A 10,162-nucleotide genomic window follows, 5' to 3' on the forward strand; every position below is an offset into this window, starting at 1 on the left:
CTCACAAGGAAAAAGAGCACCACAAGCCCAGGATACTTACTATTTGAATTCCTTGATAAGATTTTTGTGAATCTTCATGCAGAAATCCTCCACTGTGGTCCTGGAGTAAGGCAAAACCACTGGAGATGTATAATCTGGTAACTGGCCTTTGGGTTTAGTGTAACTAAAAAACAGAGAGGACACAAAGATCATAACCTTTTCATTTTTTTTCCCCCTGAGTCATGGGGTCTGAAATCTGAATCTGAGCGCTGTCCCTTATCTCTTCAGCTCAAGGCCAGTGCCCTACCACTTCAGCCGCAACACCATTTCTGGCCTTTTCTGTTTATTTGGTGCTGAGGAATCAAACCCAGGGCATCATGCATGCAAGGCAAGCACTCTAACACTGAGCCACCTTCCCAGTCCCTTAATTTTTATTTTTTAATTAATTCATTTTTTTTTTGGCCAGTCCTAGGGCTTAAACTCTGGCCCGGATACTATCCCCAAGCTCCTTTCGCCTAAGGCTCACTCTACCACTTGTCACAGCGCCACTTCCAGCTTTTTCTGCGATCAATTGGAGATAAAAGTCTTACAACTTTCCTGCCTAGAGACTGGCTTCAAACAGTGATCCTCAGATCTCAGCCTCTTGAGTAGCTAGGATTACAGGCCTGAACCACGGGCTCTGGGCATGATCACCTTATACAATGATGAATGTTGTAAATGCTAACCAAACCTCCAATTATCCCTGTGATCAGACCAGGATATCTTACCTGAGGAGAAAAGTGCCCTTCATATAAGTAATGTAGGAATGGTAGCAGCTTTCTTATAATTCAGCACCCAGGAAGCTAAAGAGGATATTAAGTCAAGACAAGCTTTGGGTACAAAGAAACCTGTCTTTAAAAAAAGCCAGATCCAGTAGCCCATGACTATAATCCTAGCTACTCAGGAGGCTGAGATATGAGGATTGTTGTTCAATGACAGCCTGGAAGTCCACTCGATTTTTATCTCCAAATAAATCACAAGAAAACCAGAAGTGGAACTGTGGCTCAAAGTGCTAGAATGCTAACCTTGAGCAAAAGACCTCAGGGACAGCAACCAGGCACTGAGCTCAAGTTCCACAACTGACCAAAAAAAAAAAAAACAAGGCTGAGTAACAGTGTCTCCGGCCTGATATCATATCTACTCAGGAGGCTGAGATCTGAAGATCATGGTCCAAAGCCAACCCAGAAAGAAGTCTGTGAGACTTATCTCCAATTAACTACCAAAAAGCCAGACACGGAACTATCACTAACAGAGCAAAAACCTGAAACAGCCAGTACCTAGACCATGAGTTCAAGCTCCAGAAGTGGCACACACAAAGAAAAAGACCTAATAAATGATAGAAACCAATTTACTTTTTTTTTTTTTTTGGGTCTAGTCGTGGGGCCTGAACTCTGGGCCTGGGCGCTGTTCCTCAGCTCTTCAGCTCAAGGCTAGCACTCTACCACTTGAGCCACAGAGCCACTTCTGGCTTTTTTCTTTTTGCTTATGTGGTGCTGAGGAATCAAACCCAGGGTCTCAGGCATGCAAGGCAAGCGCTCTACCACTGAGCCACCTTCCCAGCCCCGAAACCAATTTACTTCTATCTTCAAAAAGAGATAAATTTGTCGGGTACTGGTGGCTCATGTCTGTAATCCTAGCTACTCAAGAGGCTGAGATTTGAAAATCAAGGTTCAAAGCCAGCCCAGGCAGGAAAGTCCATGAGACTCCTATCTCTAATTAACCACCAGAAAACCAGAAGTGGTGCGTGGCTCATGTGGTAGCGCTCTTACATTGAGCTGAAGAGCTCAGGGACAGCGCCCAGGCCCAGAGTTCAAGACCCATGACTGACAAAAAAAAAAGACAAATTTTGTTAATGAGCCCAGAAGCTATCACTTTAAGACAACTTAATTTTTTTTTTGGTGGTTGTGGGGCTTACTAACTATGGGCCTAGGTGCTGTCCCTGAGCTCTTCAGCTCAAGATGAACACTCTACCACTTGAGCCACAGTGCCACTGAACTTTCCTACCCAGACTGGCTTTGAACTGTGCTCTTCAGATCTCAGCTTCCTGAGTAGCTCGGATTACAGGCATAAACCACTGGCACCCAGCTACTTAATTTTTATAGCAACATTAACTCACTCACAAAGACTTACATTCTCACTAGTTTCAAATAATCCCAGATCTTTTCCAACAGGTCATCAAAATTCCAGCGGTGATGGGCAGAGATGGGTACACAGTGTGGTACCTTGTAGATAATATCCAATTCCTCAATGGAGATCTGATCGATCTTATTTAACACATAGATACAAGGGATATAAACTCTATAAAAGAAAAACCAGATTTGCAGCTTTTGACAAGAGTCAAGTTGGTGACTATTACTACTTAAACCAGATCCTGAATCAGAGGCAGCAGCTCCCAACAATAACAACAAATATGGCTTCCTACTAAATAAGATGAAAATGTAAGTCTAAACTAAAGGCTTCCTCAAAGTAGATGTTCAAAGACTATAAATTTGAGAAATTAAATTCAGGTGCTAGTTCAAAGCATGCAACTAGTTCCTAGGAAAGTGATATGATACAAAGCTGAGGGTTTTGTTGTTTTGTTTTGTGTGTGCTAGTCCTGGGCCTTGAACTAAGGACCCGAGCACTGTCCTTGACTTTTTTGCTTATAGTTAGTGCTCTACCACTTAAGTCACAGCTCCACTTCGGGCTTTTGTAGTAGTGATGAACTTTTCTGCCAGACTGGCTTGGAACTGTTATCCTAAGATCTCAGCCACCTAAGTAGCTAGGATTATAGGTGAACACTTCTAACACCCAGCAAAGCTGCTTTGAAAATGTTACTATACTGAGTGCTGGGGGGCCACACCCACAGTTCTAACCACTCAAGTCGAAGGTTCCAAATTTTAAAAACTAAGTATAAGCAGCAGGGCATAGTAATATATGCCTATTCAGGAAGGTAGCAAGTACTCCATTTTTTCTGAAAGGATGTACATGTATCTGTTTTCTCCTTCTTCTTCTCCTCCCCTTCCTCCTCCTCCTTCTTCCTCTTTCTCGCAGTGCTGAGGTTTAAACTCAGGACCTTAAATTTGATAGACAAGTGCTCTCCCACTTGAATTATGCATCCAACCTTTTTTATTTAGCTGTAACGGGGATTCGAACTCAGGACCTCAGTCTTTCTTGGCTTTCATGTTCAGCTTCTGGTCTACGATTAGAGCTACATCTCTAGGCTGAGCCTTTTGGTATACATTTTGAAGATGGAATCTCATGGACTTTTGCTGTGTAGGCTACTGAGTTCAACCTGCTGATCAGCTAGGATTACAGTTATAAGTCATTGGCACATAGCCTGCTTTAGTTATTTTTTTGAGCCACAGCACCATTTCCAGCTTTTTCTGCTTATGTGGTGCTGAGGAATCAAACCCAGAGCCTTATGCATGCAAGGAAAGCACTCAAGCTGAGCCACCTTCCCAGTCCTAGGATTCAAATTTTAATAGTAGCAATGTCACATGAAGTATGGTTTCAGTTATGAAACTTTGGTTTGGACAGAACAGATGTTACCCGACCCTTTGTTCATTCTGGGAATAAAATGACCTATTCTTAACCACCACTTAAAAGAGCTTATAAGACAGATGACTTCACAAGTAACTGCAATGGAGAATCTGAATCATCAAAGGATCAACTCCTCATCTGGGAGCTGAAGAAATCAATGCATACAAGTAAAATAGTAGCACAACTGAAGTCAGAATTCACATCTCTCAGATTCATGATGCAATGCTTCTATCATAAGGCTTCAAATTCAAAATCAGGCACATCTAGTTCATACCTGTTTCCTTCTACCACATCAATGAGGTCATCAGCGGTGGCATCGCTCCGCAAAGTCACATCAGCATTGTGAATTTTGTATTCAGCCAGAATGCTCTTCACAGTTTCAGCATCCAGCTCACTTTGAGGGCACTAAGGGACACAGAAAGCAAGAACTAACCAAAGGGGGAGCCAGGAATACTACATACCGACCTGGATAATTCTAACTAAGGTGCAAACTCATTACTGAAGACACTGTTCCAGCCTAGTACCAGTGGCTCAGGGACAATGCCCAGGCCCTGAGTTCAAGCCTCAGGACCGGGGGGGGGGGGGGGGGGGGGGGGGGGGAGGGAGGAGGGAGGGAGAGAGGGAGAGAGAAAGAGGGAGAATAATCTTACATGAACAACTTTTAGTAGAAAGTAACTAAAAACCAAAAATCTTTCTGAACTCAAAGGAAGGTGGTTTAATGAACTTGTATCCTGTACTCTACCCCCACTCCAGCCCCTGTAATCTAAAATTTGTAAGTTGAGGCCTTATATTCAGCATCTCAGAATGCAAAGTTAAGGACTTTAAAGAACTAATTAGGCAGGTGCCAGTGGATAACACCTATAATCCTACTACTCGGGAGGCTGAGATCTGTGGATCACAATTCAAAGACATCCAGGGAAGGAAAGTCCATAAGATTCTGATCTCCAGTTAACCACCAAAAGCCAGAAATGGAGACATGGCTCAAGTGGTGGAGTTCTAGTCTTGAGCTTTTAAAAGCTCTGGGAAGCTGAGCACTAGTGGCTCCTACCTGTAATCCTAGCTACTGTGGAGGCTAAGATCTGAGGATCAGGATTCAAAGCCAGCCCAGGCAGGAAAGTCCATGAGACTCTTATTAACCACCAAAAACCAAAAGTGGAGCTGTGGCTTAAAATGGTAGACTGCTAACCTTCAGCATAAAGAGATCAAGGACAAGGCCCAGGCCCCAAGTTCAAGCTCCAAGAACAAAAACAAAAAATGCCGAGGGACAGTGTTCAGCCCTTGAGTTTAAGCCCCAAAACCAGAAAAAAATAATGACAGGAAAGTAGAATAGGCCCTGTTTGGAAGGAACTGGGGGTGGGGGTTGGGGGCACACAGGGGAGAGGTGATAAACAGTGGAACTAGAGAGGGGAACTGACAGAATGAATGAAGCTGAATATAGCCAAAGTAATTTGCATATATGAAAATGGAGCAGTGAAACCTGTTGAAATTATTTTTAAAAGGAAGAGATTAAAGGACAGTAAGTATGTATGGAAATGTCACAATGCAACCACCTTGAACAGTTAATGTATTCATTAGAATATATGATTTTATTAAAAAACTAATAAAAAGAAAGCAGTAGGATTAATTCTGATTTAAATATACACCTGTCTGAATTACCATGGTGAAATCCTTTGGCTACAATACCATCATCACATAGTTGCAATGTATTTTGAAATTATTCACCCTTTGTTTTTCCCTCCACCCCTCCACCCATCAGATCCCGATATAATCTGGAAGTTCCACTGAATGCACAGCCTTTAGTTCTAGCTTCCACAAATGAGGAAAAACATCCAGCTCTAACTTTGTTTTTGTGAGTTATGGGGCTAAGATTATAGGCACGAGCCACAGCTCAGGCTGTTTGGCTTCTTTGTGTGTTTGTATACTAGTCCTGGGGATTGAACTCAGGAACTAGGCTCTGTCCCTGGGCTTTTTTTTTTATTTTTTGGTGGTGGGGCTTGAACTCTGGGCCTGGGCGCTGTCCCTGCACACTTCAGCTCAAGGCTAGCGCTCTACCACTTGAGCCACAGTGCCACTTCTGGTTTTCTAGTGGTTTATTGGAAAAAGGAGTCTCATGGACTTTCCTGCCTGGGCTGGCTTTGAACCGAGATCCTCAGATCTCAGCCTCCTGAGTAGCTAGGATTACAAGCATGAGCCACCGGTGCCTAGCTGTCCCTGGGCTTTTTTGCTCAAGGCTAACACTCTACCACTTGAGCCACAGCTCCATTTCCAGCTTTCTGGGTGATTAATTGGAGATAAGAGTTTCATGGAGCCAGCACCAGTGGCTCACCCCTGTAATCCTAGCTACTCAGGAGGCTGAGATCTGAGGATTGAGGTTCAAAGCCAGCCCCAGTCCATGAGACTCTTATCTCCAATAAACCACTAGAAACCTTGGCGCTGTGGCTCAAGCAGTAGAGTACTGGCCTTGAGCTGAAGAATGCAAGGACAGCGCCCAAGCCCAGAGTTCAAGCCCCACCACCACCCAAAAAAAAAAAGAGAGAGAGAGAGAGTTTCATGGACTTTCCTGCCCTGTCTGGCTTCAAACCTTGATCCTTAAATCAACCTCCTGAGTAGTTAGGATTACAGGAGCCACCAGCAGATGGCTTTATTGGCTTCTCTTAGAATCTTTCCACAATCACTTCTCATCTATCCAATTTTAGAGCCTTGGTCTAGGAAGCAATCAGTTCTTCACTGAATTATTATGCTTAACTTTTTACATTTTTTTCTCTCCTACAGGTTGCTGAAGAGTCACGGCCTTCCCCATATTCCCTCCCCCACTTACAGTGGCTGTAAGATTAATGCCTCCTTTGTCTTTCTTCTTAAAGCCAATATTGGGAGGTTTGCTGTTCAAGCGAATGCCAAAGCCTTCCAACTCATTTTCAATGATTTTCTTATGTCCCAAGGGCTTCAGGACATCCAAAACAATCAAAATCAAATTACATGTTCGAGCCACTGAAAAGACAGAAATAAAAATATTTTAAATTAATTATACCAAAACAAAGTATGATTCTAAAGAGAGGTAACTTTCCCCCTACACTTAGGAAATGAAGGATTATTTCCTCAATATACACACATGAAATGCTTTTTCTGTTTGTGTGGTGCTGAGGAATCAAACCCAGGGCCTCATGCAAGCAAGGCAAGCACTACCAACTGAGCCACCTTCCCAGCCCAGCTGTGTAGTATATTAACAATTATTTTTGCCAGGCACCAGTGGCTCATGCCTATAATCCTAGCTACTCAGGAAGCAAGATCTGAAGATCATGGTTCAAATACAGCCGGCACAGTTAAGTCCATGAGACTCTTATCTCCAATAAACCACTCAGAAAACCAGAAGTGCCACTGAGGCTCAAGTGGTAGAGTGTTAGCTTTGAGCTGTAGAAGGGACAGCGCCCAGGCCCAAAGTTCAAGCCCCACAACCACCACACCACCAACAACAACAAAAAACAGTTATTTTTCTGGCTTAAAAAAGACACACTCAGTATAAAAATTCAAATATAAAGAATAGGGCAGGAGCCAGCACCGGTGGCTCATGCCTGTAATCCTAGTTACTCAGGAGGCTGAGATCTGAGGATCACAGTTCAAAGCCAGCCTGGGCAAGGAAAGTCTATGAGACTCTTATCTCCAATAAACCACTCAAAAACCGGAAGTGGTGCTCACCTTGAGCTGAAGAGCTGAGGGACAGCACCCAGGCCCAGAGTTCAGGCCCCACGACAGACAAAAAAAAAAAAAAAAGAGGATAGGTCAGGATGTAGATCAGGAGCAAAGCTCTTCCCCAGCAAGTGCAATATCCTGGGTTTCATCCCCAGTATTAAAAAAGAAAAAAAAAGAAATTCAAATATAAGGAATTTGGCTTGGGCATTAGTGGCTCACGCCTATAATTTTACCTACTCACAAGGCTGAGATATGAGAACCACAGTTTGAAACGAGCCCAAGCAGGCAAGTGCAGGAGACACTTATCTCCAATTAATCAACAAAAAGCCAGAAGGAGAGCTGTGGCTCAAGTAGTAGAAAGTTAGGCTTGAGCAAAAAAGCTCAGGGACAGAACCTGAGCAAGCCCCAGGGCCAGGAGAAAAATAATAATATGAATACCTAGGAAAATTCTATTTTTTTTGTCAGTCATGGGACTTGAACTCAGGGCTTGGGCACTGTCCCTCAGCTTTTTCACTCAAAGCTAGCACTCTACCACTTTTGAGTTACAATACCACTTCCAGTTTTCTGGTGGTTAGTTGGAGGTTAAGCTTATCACAGACTTTTCTGCCCAGGCTGGCTTTGAACCATGATCCTCAGATCTCAGCCTCCTAAAAAGCTAGGATTACAAATGTGAGCCACCAGGACCCAGGTTCTTTTTTCTTTTTTTGCCAGTCGTGGGGCCTGAATTCTGGGCCTGTAGGCTGTCCTTCAGCGCTACTTCTAGCTTTTTCTGCTTATGTGATGTTGAGGAATCGAACCCAGGACCTCATGCATGCAACGGAAGCACTCTACTACTGAGCCACCTTCCCACCCCAAGATTTTATTTTATTTTTATTATTTTCTCCATTGTGGGGCCTGAATTCTGGGTCTGGGTGCTGTCCCTCAGCTCTTCAGCTCCAGGCAAGCACTCTACCTCTTGAGCAACAGTGCCACTTCCAGCTTTTTCTGCTTATGTGGAACTGAGGAATCAAACCCAGGGCCTCATGCATGCAAGGCAAGCAATCTATTACTGAGCCACATTCCCAGTCTCTAAAAACATCTCTAATATTTTTTAAAGATATCCCTATTTTGTAAAAATAAGCATAAATTAGTTTGTTTTTTTTTTGGTCGGGTCATGGGGCTTTAACTCTGGGCCTAAGCACTGTCCTTCAGCTCTTCAGCTCAAGGACAGCACTCTACCACTTGAGCCACAACGCCACTTCCAGTTTTCTGAGTGGTTTATTGGAGATAAAGAGTTTCTCAGCTTTTCCTGCCTGGACTGGCTTTGAATCGTGATCAGATCTCAGCCTCCTGAATAGCTAGGATTGCAGGCATGAGCCACCGCACTGGTGCCCAGCATAAATTAGAATTTTAAAGTTTATAAGCAAACTAAACAGGCTAAAGCAGAGCTAAAAATGTCTATTGTATATTCTGTCATATTACTAGCTTTCATGTTTACAAGAAAAAAAAAAGTTACATCAGCAACCCTTCAGGAAAAATCTGTGTCCAAGTTATTTATATATTTATCTTTGGTTGTGGGGCTTGAACTTGGAGCCTGGGTGCTGCCCTGAACTCTTTTGCTCAAGGCTAATGCTCTACCATTTTGAGCCATAGCTCCACATCCAGTTTTTGAGTCTCACAGGGACTTTTCTGCCCAGGCTGGCTTTTAGACTGGAATCCTCCAATCTCAGCCTCCTAAGTAGCTAGCAGGCATGAGCCACCAGTGCCTGGCATATGTCCAATTTAGAATCTAGCCCACTTTTTTTTTTAAACTAAATACCAAGGCTTGAACCCAAGGCCTTACTCATGATTTTTGAGGAAAATCATTTATTCAGAAATGCTGGCTAGGGGCTGGGAAGGTGGTTCAGTGGTAGAGTGCTTGCCTTGAATGCATGAGGCCCTGGGTTTGATTCCTCAGCACCAAATAAGCAGAAAAAGCTGGAAGTGGCGCTGTGGCTCAAGAGGTAGGGTGCTCCCCTTGAGCTGAAGAGCTTAGGGATATTGCCCAGGCCCAGAGTTCAAGCCTCACAACCAACCAATAATAATAATAGTAATAATAATAATAATAGCTAAGCACAATAGTCCTTGGAGAAAGTTACCAGATGACATCCCAGAATAATGGCCCTGACCACTCACCTGCAATGACTTGACGGCCTCTACCTTTCCCATCCTTGGCGCCTTCAATAATCCCTGGAAGATCCAAGAGCTGCAAGATTTAAAAGAGAGAAGGGGAAGGGGAATGAAACAACCAATTATAAATCTGAACAGATCAGCCAGGTGCTGGTGGCACATGCCTGTAATACTAGCTATTCAGGAGGCTGACATCTGAGGATGACAGTTCAAATCCAGCCAGGTCAGGAAAATTGCCAAGACAGGAAAGTCTGTAAGACTCTTATCTCCAATTAACCATCAGAAAACTGGAAGTGGAGCTGTAGCTCAAAGTGGTAGAGTGCTCGCCTTGAGCTGAAGAGCTGAGGGACAGCACCTAGGCCCAGAGTTCAAGCCCCAGGACCGATCAAAAACAGCAAAGAGGCCAGTGGCTCACGCCTATAATCCTAGCTACTTAGGAGGCTGAGATCTGAGGATCGCAGTTCAAAGCCAGCCCAGGCAGGAAAGATTGTGAAACTCTATTTCCAATAAACCACTAGAAAGTAGCGCTGTAGCTCAAGTGGTAGAGTGCTCGCCTTGAGCTGAAGACCGCAGGGACAGCGTCCAAGCCCCACGACCGACAAAAAAAAAAAAGCAAAGAACTCTTGAGAGTCAGTTTAAAAATAGTTGGGAAATTGGGGGCAGGGGGGAGGCTGGGAAGGGATGTGAAGGGTAAACCAAAGGAGGAGGCTGCAATGCTTGGTAAGAAATGTACGCATTATCCTGCCCATGTAATTGTAACCCCTCTGTACAGTATGCTCACAAATAA

General features: G+C 43.8%; 1 protein-coding gene across 1 annotated transcript in view; it reads right to left on the reverse strand.

Annotated features, from left to right (window-relative positions):
- Drg1 (developmentally regulated GTP binding protein 1) overlaps nt 1–10,162 on the reverse strand; it is an 18,379-nt gene that overhangs the window by 1,362 nt on the left and 6,855 nt on the right. The window contains exons 3-7 of the mRNA XM_013014255.1: nt 9,382–9,451; nt 6,359–6,528; nt 3,815–3,945; nt 2,149–2,316; nt 41–163 (exon numbers count right to left, since the gene is read on the reverse strand). Of these exons, the coding sequence (XP_012869709.1) occupies nt 41–163; nt 2,149–2,316; nt 3,815–3,945; nt 6,359–6,528; nt 9,382–9,451 (662 nt within the window). The remainder of the gene's footprint in view (nt 1–40; nt 164–2,148; nt 2,317–3,814; nt 3,946–6,358; nt 6,529–9,381; nt 9,452–10,162) is intronic.

The sequence above is a fragment of the Dipodomys ordii genome, unplaced genomic scaffold (genome assembly GCF_000151885.1).
Source record: "Dipodomys ordii isolate 6190 unplaced genomic scaffold, Dord_2.0 Scaffold23, whole genome shotgun sequence".
Taxonomy (NCBI): Eukaryota; Metazoa; Chordata; class Mammalia; order Rodentia; family Heteromyidae; genus Dipodomys; species Dipodomys ordii.